The sequence below is a fragment of the Indicator indicator genome, chromosome 16 (genome assembly GCF_027791375.1).
Source record: "Indicator indicator isolate 239-I01 chromosome 16, UM_Iind_1.1, whole genome shotgun sequence".
Lineage (NCBI taxonomy): Eukaryota > Metazoa > Chordata > Aves > Piciformes > Indicatoridae > Indicator > Indicator indicator.
The window spans coordinates 3439253-3456244 of record NC_072025.1 but is presented as its reverse complement, the minus strand read 5'-3'; the positions used below and the strand labels follow the sequence as shown (position 1 = coordinate 3456244).

General features: G+C 56.2%; 1 protein-coding gene across 1 annotated transcript; it reads left to right on the top strand.

Moving 5' to 3' along the window:
- Nucleotides 1-43: 43 nt before the first annotated feature.
- Nucleotides 44-16540, top strand: MAN2C1 (mannosidase alpha class 2C member 1). Its single transcript, XM_054388400.1, has 26 exons — nt 44-135; nt 602-727; nt 2144-2267; nt 3083-3153; nt 3350-3527; nt 3973-4162; nt 4612-4718; nt 5301-5411; nt 5715-5807; nt 6166-6282; nt 6973-7068; nt 7376-7521; nt 7990-8113; nt 8594-8715; nt 9821-9906; nt 10770-10940; nt 11211-11293; nt 11455-11549; nt 12085-12189; nt 12303-12459; nt 13149-13292; nt 13380-13489; nt 14736-14815; nt 14953-15098; nt 16090-16193; nt 16274-16540. The coding sequence occupies exons 1-26, from the start codon at nt 44-46 to the stop codon at nt 16389-16391; spliced, it is 3096 nt and encodes a 1031-aa protein (XP_054244375.1). The 3' UTR covers nt 16392-16540.
- The last annotated feature ends 452 nt before the right edge of the window (nt 16541-16992 follow it).

Below are 16992 nucleotides of genomic sequence, written 5' to 3'. Positions count from 1 at the left end.
CGCGCATGCGCAGTGTCCCAGCGCCGCCATCATGGCTGCCCGCATGGCTGCCCTCAAGCACCGGCGCACGGCGCTGGAGCGGGTCGAGAAGTTCCTTTCTGACACCTACTTCACTGACTGCAATCTCCGGGGCAGGTGGGCGACGGGGCTGGATTTTCCCTGCCTTCCCTGTACCCCCGTCCCGGGGTGGTGGCAGCAGGCGGGGCTGGGCTGTGCTCGCGGCGCCCGGGCCTGTTTCCCTCTGTCGGGGAGCCTGTGTCCGGCTGCGCCGCCAGCCTCTCGGGGCAAGCCGCTCCCCTCGGGTCGCTACCGGGCTCGAGGGGCTTCAGTGAACAAAGCACACATCCCCCTGGCCGGTCTGGAGCTGTGCCGCGGTGTGCTGCTGACACAGTCGCCTCAGCCCCTAGCCCTCCTTGGTGGGGGTGCTGCTGACGCTTCCAGCAGAGCCTTTGGGGATTGTCGTTCAGTGAATGCTGTGGGGGCGAGCGATACGATGCGGCCGTGCTGAGAAAGCAGTGTGCTCCCTGCCCGTACTCCTCAGGCTCAACCCCACCGTTCTCACCTTATTAATGGTGTCCTGGTCATCTCTGCCCCACCATAGGCTTTTTGGGGATCGCTGCCCACTGGCGTCACTCTCCTGCTTCCAGACCCCGCGGCGCATCCCGTACGATGAAGCCGTTCGGCAGGAATTCCGACCTGCTCGAGTGGGAGACTCCTTCGGGCCCACGTGAGTACCAGGCTTTGGTGGTGCTGTGACCTCGGTGGGCATGGAGCTGGTGTCTCAAGAGCTAACTTGCACGTGTAAATCCCCATAAGCTTTCAATGGTGAAGAGATGTGATGATCACAGGCTCACAGGATGTTAGGGGTTGGAAGGGACCTCTGAAGATCATCGAGTCCAACCTCCCTGCCAGAGCAGGACCATAGAATCCAACACAGGTCACACAGGAATGCATCCAGATGGGGCTTGAAAGTCTCCAGTGAAGGAGACTCCACAACCTCTGTGGGCAATCTGTTCCAGTGCTCTGTGACTCTCACGGTGAAGAGGTTCCTCCAGATGTTGAGGTGGAACCTCCTGTGCTGTAGTTACATCCACTGCCCCTTGTCCTATCACAGAGTGTGAGTGAGCAGAGCCTGTTCCCTCCCTGTGGACCCCCAGTTCTCAGATATTTATAGACATTTATTAAGTCCCCTCTCAGTCTTCTCTTCTCCAGACTAAACAGCCCCAGGTCTTTCAGCCTTTCCTCATAGGGCAGTGTTCCAGTCCCTTCATCATCCTCGTAGCCCTCTTCCCTGCCCAGTGCTTTAGGTAGGTGTCTGCCTAGAAGCCCTTAGGGATGTTTGGCAAGGAAACAGACCAAGATGTGATTGTTGTCAAGGAGAGTAAAGAGCCTGGTTCATCCATCCCTGTTGTGGTTGAGGTCACGACCCTGATGCTTGCTTTTGCTTTGTCAGAAGAAGAATGTCGTTTCTTTTCCCAGCAGTGGTCAAAGACGTGGTCCTACTGGCTGTTTCTCTGGGCTCACAGGAGTGGCTTGCCTGGGGCCAGCACCACAGGGTTTGTGTGCTGCCTGCTGAGCATCCTCACTCACTGGGGCTGCTGTGCCTCCTGCTGCCTGCCCTAGGTGTAAGAGCCACAATAAGAAGGTCCACCACTCCAGGCATATTGATAAATTGCCCTGTCCCAGGCATCATTCAGTTCTCAGTACCTCCAGGTCTCACTGCCTGCTGGGTTGCTGTAGGGGGTGGAGGAACAGTTCCCCAGTCCTTGACAGCTTGAAAGAGTGCATCACCCCACTCAGCTTGACTTTGAACTGGCTGTCACATCTCTAACCCTCACTAAGGACTGACAATAGTGGGTGCTATAAGTTGGAAGTTTCTTCTTAACCTAAGAGTGACCAGTCAGGTCAGCAGCTCGTGGCTAAAGGAAAGCCCAGCATGTTTAAATGGCACAGAACTGGGCTGGCATGTCACAGCCAGCCATGCTGGGGGCAGAGGTTAAAGCAGGTCGGTGTGGATAGCCAGCTTCACTACATCTGAACCACATCAACCTATTGTTCTGCCCTCACTCTGCTTTTTCCTGTGGAGGCTTCCCTTGGGAGAAGGTCTTGTGGTGGGCTGAGGTTGCTGCCTGCTCTCTCCTAGGTGGGAGACTTGCTGGTTTAAAGTGGAGCTGAGCATCCCCCCGGCATGGGCAGGGCAGGAAGTGCACCTCATCTGGGAAAGCGATGGGGAGGGCATGGTGTGGCGAGATGCCCAGCCTGTCCAGGTAAGGAGGCATGGATAAGGGCTGTGCCAGCTGCTCTGCTGCCTCCCTCTGCAGCGGGGCAGCAGCAGAACCCCACGCCTTCCTCTGCACAGGAATGCCTGCATGTGTTGGGGCATGTAGAATAGCATCTGGACTGGCAGGAGAGAGCCAAGAACGTTTGGAGGTGTAGACAGAGTGGTCATGAAAGCAATGGGAAGGAGGATATGTACTGGTAGAGTTGTATAGCCTCAAGGGCTACTCTCTGAGGCAGCAGCAGACCTGTCTTTAAACACAGGAGAAACTGCTGTGCAGAGGAGGGCGGTGGCTGTGAAGAGTGTGATGTGTGGAGCAGGAGAGAGGAGACTGTTCTTGTGGTTTCCATGCTGTGCTGTTGGACCACAGAAGGCCTGGTGGCTGTTTCCACCAGGAGTTACAATTCTGGTCTACAAACCTGCAGCAACTGAAAATCCCTGCCTTAGGCATTAGCAAATCTGCCTTGGGAGAAGGATAAGGAAGTGTTGGGTCTGAGGTGTGAATCTCTACTGCTGTCAAGAAGAGTGGGGCGGATTCTTGTCACCTGTGCCAGTTTCAGTCCTGCCTTGGGGTGGTGGAATGGCCCAGGTGATCTTTTTGCATCCCTGTCCTGCTCTGCAGTGGTGTCTGCAGAGTTTGTGTAAGTGCTGGGGCAGCAGCAGTTTCCATGCTGTGGGAGGCACTGTCATACAAGATGTGGCACCCAGCTCCTCCATCCAGTGGGATGTGCCTTGTCCTGCCCATCCATCCCTCTGTCACAGACCTCTGAAGACGTACATTAAACATTCTGTCTTCTCCTGCAGGGTTTGACCAAGGAAGGTGAGAAGACCAGCTACATCCTGACAAGGAGCCTGAAAGAGTCAGAGCCCCACAGGTAGGTGGGCAGCTTGGCTGGACCCCCACCACCCCTGAGAGAGCCTGGTAGAGTTTGAAGCCAAGAGGCTGAGCTGAGGCATCCCTCTCTGTGAGGTGGTGCTGTGGGAAGTCTGTGGTGGTCAGGGGCTCTGTTGTTAGGTCAGGCTGGAGAATGGACTTTCCTGGCTCCCTCATGGTTTTCCTTTGCTCTCCAGGCTGACCCTGTACGTGGAGCTGGCCTGCAATGGTCTCTTTGGGGCTGGCAAGGGCAGTATGATCGCTCCTCCAGACCCTGACAGGAGGTTCACCCTGAGCAAGGCTGAGCTGGTCATCTTCAACAGAGATGCCTACGAGCTGCTGCTGGATCTGGAAATACTGCTGGACATGGCCCAGGTCTGTGAGCAGTTTTCCCTCTCACACCCTTTGCACCTCCTTCCACAGCTTCATTTTATCTTTTCCTGCTGTTCCATGACCTGTCTCCTCCCACCAGGAGGCCCTGGAGGAGCAAAGGTTTGCCCCTGATGATTTAGCTCAAGTGACATTCTCTGGAATAGGAGAAAGCTGAGCAGAGAGAAGCCACAGGTGTTTTTTTCATCTGCTTTCTGCTCCAAGGCAGGATCTGTTAGACCAAAGCCTCCTGGGGTGGCTGCTTTAGACAGCACATGACCAAAGACATAAGGTTGTGCCAGGGACACTGCTTACCTGTAGAGCTAGATGTTGGAAGGAGGTAGCAGCTTCTCCCTGAGGCAGGGGTGCCATCTGAGCTGGTACAGAGAGCTGCTCTGTGCCAGAGGATGTGCTGAGCTCCAAGTCAAGCTGTTATCACTCCCACCCCCAGCTCCTCGGGGAGGAAAACCAGAGGAGTTTCCAGGCACTGTACACTGCCAACCAGATGGTCAACGTGTGTGATGTGGCAGACCCTACCACCTTCCCTGCTGCCCGGGGCCTGGCCGCAGCCATCTTCAGCCAGAGGAACGGCGAGAGCCAGCACACCATCCACGCCCTGGGGCACTGCCACATCGACTCTGGTGAGAGCAGCACAGCCCTTCCCTCTCTGCTGGCCTGCAGGCTTGCCTCTGCTGCCTGAGGGCAGAGCTGGCTGCCTTTGGGCTCCAGGCTCTGTGCCCCGAGGGAAGGGAAGGGAAACCTCTGTGCTGCCACGCATGAGGCAGGGGAAGAGTCTGCCTGGCTGTGCCTTTTGGCGCACTGGTGGGGCTGGTGATGAGGGGTGAATGACAGACTGCTGTCTCGGTCTTCACCCCTCGATTTTCCAGTCCTTGGAGGAGTTTCAGTCTCCCCAGAGGTTGTAGTGGGAAGTGGAGGCCCCAGGCTGTGTCGCTGTCAAGCACTTGTCCAAAGGACAGTGTTTCACATGAGCATTGTCCCTGGAGGATCCATGAAGGGCAGCACAGCCCCATCCCCAAAGGAGCTTGTGCCAGGTGGTAACCAGGGTGGGGCCTCCTGTCTGTCCTTGCAGCCTGGCTGTGGCCCTATGAGGAGACCATCCGGAAGTGTGCGCGGAGCTGGGCCACGGTGCTGGGCCTGATGGAGTGCAACCCAGAGCTCACCTTCGCCTGCTCCCAGGTGAGTCATCTCCTCCTGCACAGCTCTTCTTCCACCTGCAGCACGTTGCTTCTCCAGGAATATGGGGAGGGTGACCGTAGAAACATAGAATTGTTTGGGTTGGAAAAGGCCTCTAAGATCACCAAGTCCAACCGTTGACCTAAAACCACCCTGGCCCTTAAACCATGCCCCAAAGTGCCATGGCCACACGTTTTGTGAACACCTTCAGGGATGGTGACTCCACCACCTCCCTGGGCAGCCTGTTCCAACGTTTGAGAGCCCTTTCAGAGAAGAAGTTTCTTCTAATCTCCAACCTACATCTCCCGTGGCACAATTTCAGGACGCTTCCTCTTGTTCTATCACCTGAGACTAGGGAGAAGAGCCCAACCCCCACCTGGCTCCAGCCTCCTTTCAGGGAGCTGTAGAGAGCAATGAGGTCTCTCCTCCACCTCCTTTTCTCCAGGCTGAACAACCCCGCTTGCCTCAAACGCTCCTCCCCAGCCCTGTTCTCCAGCCCCTTCAGCAGCTTGGTTGCCCTTTGTGCTGTGGCAGAGAGGAGGGGTGTGGGATGGTGTGATGGGAGCTGAGGCTGCTCTCCTGCAGGCCCAGCAGCTGGAGTGGGTGCGCAGCTGGTACCCTGGGCTCTACGCACGGATTCAGGACTTCGTGGCAAAGGGGCAGTTCGTTCCTGTTGGAGGCACCTGGGTGGAAATGGTGAGGAGCCTGGTGAGCCTGGCTCACTGCACTCTCTCTGCACCATCCCTCTGGGACCGGTCCTGGCACTGGATGGGGAGAGCAGAGCCTTTACTGAGGTGGTCTGGTTGGTGATGGTTGCTGTGCCTAGACAACAGCAGCTGTCTGCAGTGTCCAGCCTTGCAGCCCTCTCCCCAGTTGGTCTGTTCCTCAAGAAAGGAGCTTTGGTCTGCCCTGGCTGAGCTCTGTGGCCTGCTGGGTCGGGATGACAGTGGGTGGGAAGGGGCTGCTCACCAGATGTGTCTGCTTTTCCCCTCCCCCTAGGACGGGAACCTGCCCAGTGGGGAGTCGATGGTGCGGCAGTTCCTGCAGGGGCAGCGCTTCTTCCAGCAGCAGTTTGGCCGGACCTGCTCAGAGGTATTGGCTCTTTTCCAGCTCACCTCCTTGCACACCATCTCCTTCCACCTCTTGCTCTGTGTGAGGGTTTCTTTCTGGTTCAGCTGCCTCTCATTGGCCTGCTTTTTGCAGCTAAAGCCATGAGGAGTTAGTCTACTCCCCAGTGTACCATGGCAGTTGGCACAGCCCCAGTCCTTGCTGATGCTTCTTGTAGGTCCCTGGCAAGCTGGTCCTTGTCTAGCACATCTGTGTGCTCTTTGCAAGAAGGCCTGAGAGCCTGACTACCAAGAAACCCTCCACAGGCTCAGGCTCGTGGCTCACATGTGTCTCACCTCTCTGTGTAGCTCGTGTGTGTGTCTCTCTCTCTGTCTGCTCCCAGTTCTGGCTGCCAGACACGTTTGGCTACTCAGCCCAGCTGCCCCAGCTGATGCGTGGCTGTGGGATCAGGAGGTTCCTCACACAGAAGCTCAGCTGGAACCTGGTGAACTCCTTCCCGGTGAGCTGCACTTCCCAGGGGATGGATTTTGCAGTTGCAGGGCTGGACCTGTTGGTTCAGTTCAGCTGGCACAAGGTCTTCTTTCAGAAGCCACCAGTTGATGTGGTGTCCTGTCAGGCTTTAAGGGAATGGAAGGACATGGTTAGAGATCCCAGCTGGGCCCTGGCCTACAGATCCCTTCTGCTTCCAAAAGGGAAGCTATAACAGGCATGCAGGTCTAACAGAGAACAAACCCAGGCTCTCCTCTGCGCTCCCCTGCTCTTGTGGCAATCCCTGTCCTTGCACAACTGTCTCCTTGCGCTGTTGGAGCATCCTGCAGCCCCATGGAGTGAAAGCGAAGGCCCAGTTTGAATCCAGAGGAGCTCTGAAGTACCTGTGCCTTGTGCACTTCCCTGGTGGCAGAGGTGCTGGGCTTCGGGTGTTAGACAGGACATGCACAGAAGCTTGGGCTTCTGGTGTATGAGTTCTGTGCTGAGCTGTGCTGTGCCCTCCACACAGACATTTGTGTAGATGAGCTTGGGAGCCTTCAGACGCTGAGGAAGGATGAACTGACCTCTCCCTGGTACCAGCATGAGCAGGAATGTCCTTTGGGGAGCTCCTGGCAACAACGGGGCTGTGCTTTAGCCTGTTGGCACTGTGTGGCACAGGGGCCTGTTGGAGTCACCATGCTTTCCTTTGGCTCCCTTCCAGCATCACACCTTTTTCTGGGAAGGCATTGATGGTTCCCAGGTCCTCACCCATTTTCCTCCTGGTGATTCGTATGGGATGCACGGACGAGTGGAGGAGGTGAGTCAGGTTGCCAGACCTGCACATAAAAGTGCAGTGCCAGCCCCTTGGGGCTAGGTCTGAGCCTCCTAGGAGAGGGCACTTGCCTGGGAAGGGAGCAGGATAGCTGAGTGAAGTCTGTTGGGGTGCCTGGCAGTCAATTGCCTGCCTCTGAGGTGTGTCTGTGCCTGATTTTGGCAGTTTGGGCTGGGAAAAGGGGGGCAGGACTGGGCTTTGCACCCTAAAAGCTGACCTGGGTTTCTTGTGTGGAGCTTTGAGAGCTGGGGCTGGGCACCAGGGGATTGCAGCTGTCCCAAACCCCCTCTAGGTGCTGAAAACAGTGAAGAACAACAAGGACAAAGGACGGGTGAATCACAGTGCTTTCCTCTTTGGCTTTGGAGATGGAGGAGGGGGTCCCACGCAGAAGATGCTGGACAGGATGAAGAGAATGAGTGACACAGATGGGCTGCCAAGGTGAGAGGAGAGCCCCTTCCTCTCTCCTTGCAGGAGCACTTGTTTTGAGCCAGGCCTGTCCTTCAGCAGTGACAAAAAAAAAAAAGGCTGTGTGAAGGAGACCAGAGAGCAAGTGGAGTGAGGAGTGGGCTAGGAGGGATGGTCAGGGAGATAAGAGTCTCTCCATCATGAAGAGAACATGGCCTTAGCCTTGGACTGTTTGTGAGCCCCTCAGGGGGGTGAGTGTCCAGCACAGCACCAGTGCCTGGCAGCCAGTCCCTGCCTGGGGAATGTCCAGATCTTGGTGGCAGGCAGCTAGAGCAGCATGGAATGGGAGAGGGGCAGGAGAAAGCTGAGGGAAACACTTGTATGTGGTTGTGTTGGGTTTCCCAGGGCCTTGGCTGTGGGGCTGCCATCTTTCTGGCTGAGATGTCCCACTGGCTGTGTCACAGCTCCTGGCTCATCGCTGTCTGTGTGACTGTCCCACAGGGTTCAGCTCTCCACTCCTGACCAGCTCTTTTCTGCCCTGGAGCAGGAGTCCTCACAGCTGTGCACCTGGGTTGGAGAGCTCTTCCTGGAGCTGCACAATGGCACCTACACCACCCAGGCACAGGTAACTGCATGCACGGGGTGAGAACATGCACAGGTCCCCCTGGCCCCCAGGGAAGGTGACCACTCTCAGTTCTCTTTGCTACTGCTCAGGCAGCTCCAGGGTTCAGACAGTGCCCTTTAGGTCTCCACAGTGGGAGCCACCTTGTAGCCAGGACTCCAAAACTGTCAGACTTCCTTCAAGGGATGAAGAGGAAACCTGGACACAGCAGGGCCCCCATGGTCAACAGCTGCCACATCCTTCACTTGTCGAGCAGATAGTTGCAGAGCTTGAGGGAGGGGTCAGGAGAAGGGGAGGAAGGTGAGAACAGAGGCAGGGGAAGCTGTGTCCTGTGCTTGGGGTTTCAGTTCGAACAGTGACAAAAAACAACTTGCTGATAGTGGCAAACTCCTTACCCAACATGGGCTAGAGCTGGGCTTTTGCTGCTGGTGTGGAGATCCACTCCCAGATAGCAGCTTCCTTCCCTCCTTGCTCTGACACCAGATCAAGAAGGGGAATCGGGAGTGCGAGCGAATCCTGCACGACGTGGAAGTGCTCAGCAGCTTGGCTGTGGCACGGGGCAGTGCCTTCCAGTATCCTGCCAGCCAGCTGCAGCAGCTGTGGAGGTGAGGGCCTCTGGGAGCTCTGGTGGTACCTGGGGTGAGGAGGGGGGGTGGGCAGGCTGGGGACTTCAGTGTGAGAGCCTCCTGCTCTTGGGGTACTGCTCCTCGTCTCTGCCTGAGCCTGGAGGGTAGAAACCCTTGCGATCAGTGCACCAAAATTAGCCTGGGCCACTTGGGCAGCACTGGTGTGGGCAGTTCTTGGGCAGCTTGGTGGGCTGGGGTGAGAGATGGTCACTTACCTCTGAGCTTTGTTCAGCTGGAGTCAGAAGGATGTCTGACCACAGCCTGTCTTGGGTTGAGCTGCCTCTTGGGTGAGTAGGAGAGCAGTTAGGGTGCAGGGACCTTTTCAGAGTCAGTACTGCAGGGCTGTGTACACACAACCCCTGCCATAAATCATAGAATCATGGAATGGATTGGGTTGGAAGGGACCTTAAAGGTCATCTAGTTCCAACCCCACTGCCATGGGCAGGGACACCTCACACTAGCCCAGGTTGCTCAAGGCCTCACCCAGCCTGGCCTTGAACACCTCCAGAGAGGAGGCATCCACAACTTCTCTGGGCAACCTGTTCCAGTCTCCCCACCCTCACTGGAAAGCATTTCTTCCTCATCTCCAGTCTCAATCTCCCCTTTTCCAGCTCAAAGCCATTGCCCCTAGTCCTGTCACTACAAGCCCTTGTCAAAAGTAGCCTCTGCCCTCCAGCTTTCTTGTAGGGACTAAATTAACCAGGCTCCCCCTGGGAAGGGTTTCAGTGCTTTGCTTCATTTTCCCATTGGAAGATACCTCACTACTCCACTGGCTGGAGACTTCACTTCCCACTTAAGCTTATTCCTCACCCATTTTGACTTGTCTGAACTTGTGTATTACTATATCTGGTAGCTCTGAGGGTTATACAAGGTACCCCTTGCTCCCTGTGGCTGTGGTTTCTTAAAATGGCAGTTGATAATCCTGAGCATCTTCCCAGAAAGGGATTTAAAGGGTGCTACAGAAACAATCCATGGAAGTAAGAAACAGTTACTAAGTTTGTCCATCATCAGACAGGGCTGAGTAAGCCAGAACAAATCTGCTGCTCTCCCCTGCTTCCTACCTGCTCTCTGTTCTCTGATTTAGGTTGTTGCTGCTCAACCAGTTCCATGATGTTTTGCCAGGCAGCTGTATCCAGCTGGTGGTTGAGGATGCCCTGCAGTACTATACAGGTGAGCAGGGAGTTTGGCAGGGAAGACACTCCTCTGTTCCAGCCTGGTGGGGCTGCAGAGGTGTCAGTACTGGGCTGCCAGATGCTGTGGGTCAAACCTGTGCAGGCAGTGTCTGCAGTAGTGTTAGCTCCACAGGGAATTGTTAGACAAAGGATTCAAATCCATCCCAAGTTAGGGAATTCTCTGCTTGCTGCTGAGGTGCCAAGCTAGAGCCCAGCCAAGGTTTGCCCCTGCCTGCCCACAGGCACTCAGAGGAGCTTTACTTTATTACTGTTTATTTATTGTTAGGGTTGGAAGGGGCCTCAAGGCTCAGCCAGTTCCAACTGCCCTGCCGTGGGCAGGGACACCTCACACTACAGCAGGTTGCTCACAGCCACATCCAGCCTGGCTGCAAAAACCTCCAGGCATGAGGCTTCCACCACCTCCCTGAGCAACCTGTGCCAGTATCTCACCACCTTCGTGCTGAAGAACTTCTTCCTAACATCCAATCTGAATCTCCCTTCTTCTAGCTTGGATCTATTGCCCCAAGTCCTATCACTCCCTGACATCCTAAAAATTCCCTCCCCAGCTTTTCTGTAGCCCCTTCAGATTCTGGAAGGCCACAAGAAGGTCTCCTCAGAGCCTTCTCTTCTCCAGACTGAGCAACCCCAACTCTCTCAGTCTGAGCCCCAGAGTTTCCAGCTGAGCTGGCACAGCTCTTTGTAATCTCATACTAACCAAGTTAAGAATAATGATAAACCTCAGTTACTAACAGACACAGCTCATTAGTGATGGTGGCTTGGGAGTAGCTGCAGCATGTGTACATTGCACAGGAGTGCCAGAGGCTCAGATGGGAGCTTAGGGGCACGTTTTTTGTTGCTCAGAGATCCGCAGGGCTGGAGCCAGGCTGCAGGAGGAAGCTGTGCAGTCCTTGTGCAAGGAGCTGCTGCAGCCCGAGGCTGGCAGTGCCCACAGCAGCCTGGTGCTGAACACTTTGCCCTGGGAACGCACTGAGGTGATCTCCAGGACTGGGCCAGACGGAAGGGACGCTTTAGGTACGTCTAACTGGAGGGGAGCTGGGGTGTCAGAACAGCTTCCAGGGGCAGAGGCAGCTGACAAAGAACAACTTTGCCTCTCCCTGCCCTGGGGAGGGTTTAGTGACTTGGCAAATCACTCCCTGGGACTCTGTCCCACTTCAAGTTGTGCCTGAACTGTGGATGAAGAAGAGGAGGCTGTGAAAAGAGGTGGTAGGTCTGACATGAGCACAGTGGGGCTTAGGGTTAGGTCTGGGGGAGATGTTGGAACAGAACCTCTTTGCTTTGCAGCTCTGGTGACAGTCCCCAGCATGGGCTATGCTCTAGTGAGGGAGCCATTGCTGCCCCCTCAGCCTGTAGCAGTCAGGAAGCAGGTAAGCACAGTGGCAGTTGTCCTCACCTCAGTGTCCCCTGCCTGAGAGCTTGACTGGGAGAAATCCAAGGAATCCAGCAGGCAGCAGCTAGATTTGCAACTGGGGCACTCAGCTCCTGCAGCTGTGGGTCTGTGCAATCTGCTTCTGTCCTTCCCCCCAAGGAGGATGGCTCCATCACCATGGAAAATGGGCTGATTGCAGTCTGCCTGGACAGGATGGGGCACCTCACCTCACTTCAGCTGGTGGGCTCCCAGAGGTATGTCTGTCAGCCAGTTACTGCAGCTGGGCTCCTCATCAAGCTCTCAAGTTGCCTTCTCACTGTACATCCTTCTCCACTGCCAGTTCCTACGCTGGTGAAGGGTCTGGGGAACAGGTTTCATGAGGAGCAGCTGAGGGAACTGGGCTTGTTTAGTCTGGAAAAAAGAAGGCTGAGGGGAGACCTCATTGCTCTCTACAACTCCCTGAAAGGAGGTTGCAGTGGGATGGGGGTTGGTCTCTTCTTCCTAGCATCAGCTGACAGAATGAGGCCTCAGGTTGCACCAGGGGAGGTTTAGGCTGGATATTAGGAAAAATTTCTTCACTGACAGAGTGGTCAGGGATTGGAGCAGGCTGCCCAGGGAGGCACCATCCAGTGGAGGTGTTCCAGAAACCTGTGGACGTGGCACTTGGGGACATGGTTTAGTGGCTGTGGTGGTGCTGGGTTGATGGTTGGACTTGATGATCTTTGAGGTCTTTTCCAAGCAAAACAATTCTGTCATTCTGTGAGGGTTTTTTGTTCCACTTTGTTGCAGAGAGTCAGTCCCAGATGGCTGCTTTGCCAACCAGTTTGCACTCTTTGATGATGTTCCCCTGTACTGGGATGCCTGGGACGTGATGGATTATCACTTGGAAACCAGGTAGAGGAGCAGTGCATGCAGCCCTTGGATTTTGGCTTGGAGGTTCTTGCATCCCTGGGATTTGGGGACGTGGAGCTACTGAGTTGAGACCAACTCTGCCTTTGTCCCTTTAGGAAGCCAGTGAGAAGGCTGCTGAAGCCTCTGGAAGTCAGCCTGGCTGGGGGCCTGCGGGGCAGTGCCAGCTTCTCTCTGGAGGTGGGGGAAGGCAGCACCTTGACCCAGGAGGTCATCCTGGACGCCTCATGCCCCTACCTCCGCTTCCAGACCCAGGTTTGGCCAGCAGCTGCTGCACCATACAGACATCTGTGCCGCCCAGGCTGCGCCCTGGGGAGCTGAACCTCAGGCCTGAATGACATTCCCCCTCCTGTTTCCATCCCTGGAGCCTCCTCTGCCTTTGGGGTGGGATTCCTGAGGGATGAGGCTGGAAGAGAGTTCTGGTGTGGTTTCATTGTCCCTGGTCTGGGGGTGAGCTGGCTGCAGCACACTTGGGGAAGGAGAGGGGCAGCCTCTGCTTGTCAGCCTGCTGTGGTCATGTCCTTCTGTTACCACATTTAGTCTTGAGAAGGCTGAGAGGGGATCTGATCAATGTCTATCGATACCTGAGGGGTGGGTGTCAAGTGGAGGGGGTCAGGCTCTTTTGGGTGGTGTGCAGTAAGAAGGAACAAGATACAAACTTGAACATAGAAGATGCTGGATACAAAGACTTGGATACAAACTTGAACATAGAAGATTTCACCTCAACATGAGGAAAAACTTCTTTACATTGAGGGGGCTGGAGCCCTGGAGCAGGCTGCCCAGAGAGGTTGTGGAGTCTCCTTCTCTGGAGACTTTCAAGACCCACCTGGATGCATTCCTGTGCAGACTACCCTAGGATGATCCTGCTTTGGGCAAGGGGTTTGGACTCGATGATGTCTGGAGGTCCCTTCCAACCTCTAACATTCTGTGATTCTGTGCTTTAGGTTGAGTGGAAGGAGGCCCACAAGTTCCTGAAGGTGGAGTTCCCTGTGCAGGTGCGAAGCACAGAGGCCACTTACGAGATCCAGTTTGGCCACCTGCAGAGGCCAACACACTGCAACACCTCCTGGGACTGGGCTCGATTCGAGGTGAGAGGCCAGGCTGTGGCTGCTGCTCTCCGTGCTGTGGCTGCTGGTGTTCCCTGTGCTGAAGATGCCTCTGGCTCCCTCCTGCAGGTGTGGGCTCACAAGTGGCTGGATGTGTCGGAGCACGGCTTTGGGGTGGCCCTGCTGAACGACTGCAAATACGGAGCAGCAGCCCACGGCAACGTCCTCAGCCTCTCGCTGTGAGCTGGCCCTCGGGGCGGGCTGGAGCTGCAGGGGGTGCTCTCCTCCTGAGCAAAGTGGGAAGTGGAGGCAATGCTTGCTCTGAAAGGATCATAACTAATAAGGAAATAGTCTGGTATTAGGCTGGCTGCCCCCTGAGGACTTCCGGCTGGCTTGTACAGTTGATTAAGCTGGTGTCATTCCTAGGAATTTTGCTCACAGATAATTCCAAAGAGAGCAGATCCACGTTTGCCCCAAGCAGCTTTTCTGTTGCTGGCCAGAACATAGCTCAGGAGGGGAGCTCTTCTTTGCGTGATGTTACGGATGCATACAAAGCTGAGAGAAACTCCACATCTTGGGGCTCTGGTCACAACAACCCCATGAATGCTGCAGGCTTGGGGCAGAGTGGCAAGAAAGCTGCCCAGCAGAGAAAGACCTGAGGGTGTTGGTCTACAGCTGGCTGAAGATGAGCCAGTGGTGTGCCCAGGTGGCCAAGACCAAAGCAATGATTGTCCCCCTGTGCTCAGCACTGGTGAGACCACACCTTGAGAACTGGGTTCAGTTTTGGACCCCTCACTCCAAGAAGGACATTGAGGGGCTGAAGTGGGTCCAGAGAAGGGCAGTAAATCTCTGGTGGAGGGTGTAAAGAACAGGGCTGGTGAGGAGAGCTGAGGGAGCTGGGGTTGTTCAGCCTGGGGAAAAAGAGGCTGAGGGGAGACCTCATTGGTCTCTGCACCTCCCTGAAAGGAGGTTGGAGCCAGGTGAGAGTTGGTGTCTTCTTACAAGGAACAAGTGATGGGACAAGAGGAAATGGCCTCAAGTTGCACCAGGGGATGTTTAGGTTGGAGATTAGAAGAAACTTCTTCCCTGAAAGGGTTCTCAAAGACTGGAACAGGCTGTCCAGGGAGGTGGTTGAATCCCCATCCCTAGGGGGGTTTGAAAGAGGCAGAGATGTGGTGCTGAGGGACATAGTTTAGCAGCAGCCTTGGTAGAGTTGGACTCTTAAGATGATCTTAAAGGTCTTTTCCAACCACAGTGACTCCATGATCCCATTTTTCAGTTGGACTCCAGCAGCCAGAAAAACTCCCTTCACATTTTCTTGATTTTGGGGCACTGTTGCCAGACAGCAGCAACCTGTGAGCTTCCACCTCAGGGCCCAGCCTGGAGCTAGTAGTGGCAGGCAGCAGCTGTCTTGTCACAGTGCTCCTCCGGGCTGATGGAAGGTGCTGCTGAGCCCCCAGCTTCACCTACTTCTTGTTGCCTTAGGCTGAGAGCACCCAAGTCCCCTGATGCCACAGCAGACATCGGGCACCACCAGTTCACCTACGCTGTGCTGCCTCACCTGGGTGAGTGAGGGGAAAGAGGGGTAGGTGCCCTATGGGGACACACAGGGTGGAGGATGCTCCACTGAGCCCTGGCATGAGCATGTCTCTGGCTCTGTGTGTCTGTGTAGAGGCTCTCTAGAAGTGTTCTGGTCTTGCAGGGTCCTTCCAGGATGCTGGTGTGATCCAGCGTGCCTACGAATTGAATTTCCCCCTCCATGTGGTGCCAGCCAGCTGTGCCCAGTGCCCAGCCTGGAGTGCCTTTTCTGTCAGCTCCCCTGCAGTCGTGCTGGAGGCTGTCAAGCAGGCAAGTCCCTGGGGCAAAGCAGGGCAGGTGGGTCAGGCTGTGGTTGCTGCACGTGGCTTAGCTTGTGTTGGGTGACAGGCAGGCTCAGCTGGGTAGAAACAGTGAGCTCTCTGGTTTGTGTGTCCTGCTAGGAGAGGACAGGGCGGGTTGGCATCCCTCTGCCTGCCCAGGCAGGGCCACTCACACCAGGGGCTGTGGTAGTATCCATGTCTGTAGGTGGGTACTGCAGCCACAGTCATCAGTCAGGTCAGGCAGGTGGGTGCAGGCAGGCAGAAGCACTCAGCCACCATGGCTGGGGCTGGGCTGTACCCCGAGGTGCAGGGGAGGAGGTGCCTGTCTCACTCCTGTGACTGTCCCCAAGGCTGGGGCTGGGCTGTACCCCGAGGTGCAGGGAAGGAGGTGCCTGTCTCACTCCTGTGACTGTCCCCAAGGCTGGGGCTGGGCTGTACCCCGAGGTTCAGGAGAGGAGGTGCCTGTCTCACTCCTGTGACTGTCCCCATGGCTGGGGCTGGGCTGTACCCCGAGGTGCAGGGGAGGAGGTGCCTGTCTCACTCCTGTGACTGTCCCCATGGCTGGGGCTGGGCTGTACCCCGAGGTGCAGGGGAGGAGGTGCCTGTCTCACTCCTGTGACTGTCCCCATGGCTGGGGCTGGGCTGTACCCCGAGGTGCAGGGGAGGAGGTGCCTGTCTCACTCCTGTGACTGTCCCCATGGCTGGGGCTGGGCTGTACCCCGAGGTGCAGGGGAGGAGGTGCCTGTCTCACTCCTGTGACTGTCCCCATGGCTGGGGCTGGGCTGTACCCCGAGGTGCAGGGGAGGAGGTGCCTGTCTCACTCCTGTGACTGTCCCCATGGCTGGGGCTGGGCTGTACCCCGAGGTGCAGGGGAGGAGGTGCCTGTCTCACTCCTGTGACTGTCCCCATGGCTGGGGCTGGGCTGTACCCCGAGGTGCAGGGGAGGAGGTGCCTGTCTCACTCCTGTGACTGTCCCCAAGGCTGAGGACAGGTCTGATGCTCTGGTGGTTCGTCTGTACGAGGCTCATGGCAGCACTGTCGACGCCTGGCTCCAGACCTCCTTCCCTGTTCAGGAGGCGATGCTGTAAGTCCATGCTGGAGGGCTGGGTGCTTGTGATGATGGAGATGAGTAGCTTCAGCCTCACCTGCTGCTTTCCTCCCCAGCTGTGACCTCCTGGAGCAGCCAGCTGCACAGGGCCGCCTGCCGCTGGAGCCGCAGGGCGTGAGGCTTTCCTTCACACCCTTCCGTGTGCTCTCTGTCCTGCTGGTCTTGAGGCACTGACACACTCCATCACCCTTCCTGATGCTCTGGCAACCTGGACCAGCACTGTGAGCTTCCCCCATCCCAAGAGCTGTGCAAGAAGGTGGTCCCAGGGAAGGGCAGAGCCTTCCCTTCACCAGCAGAGAGCAGTGCTCAAGAACCACCACATTCAGTTGCCCACTGCCTGAGCAGGGCAGGAGGGCCTGAGTCAGTTCCTAGCTTACTGAAGCCTGGGTAAGATCTGGGGACAGGCTGGCTGACTCCACAGAGGCTCTACTCCAGCTTCAGGGGGGTTTGGGGAGCAGCAGCTTTCCACCATGCCTCCTCTGTCTCGTCCAGAGCCAGCAGTGAGTGCAGACACCCTGCGGTCATCGCCCTGCTCTCTTCACCTGCCTCTTGCTCTACCCTTGCAGAAGGGGACCAGAAGTAAACAAAGTGACAGCAAAACAAGCTCCAGAGGGTTGTTTTTAAACTCATTTCCACATATCTGCACATTTCAGTGGTGCCCAGTGACAGGACAAGGGGCAGTGGGCATAAGCTTGAACACAGGAAGTTCCATCTAAACATGAGGAGGAACTTTAAGGGTGACAGAGCCTTGGAACAGGCTGCCCAGAGAGGTGGT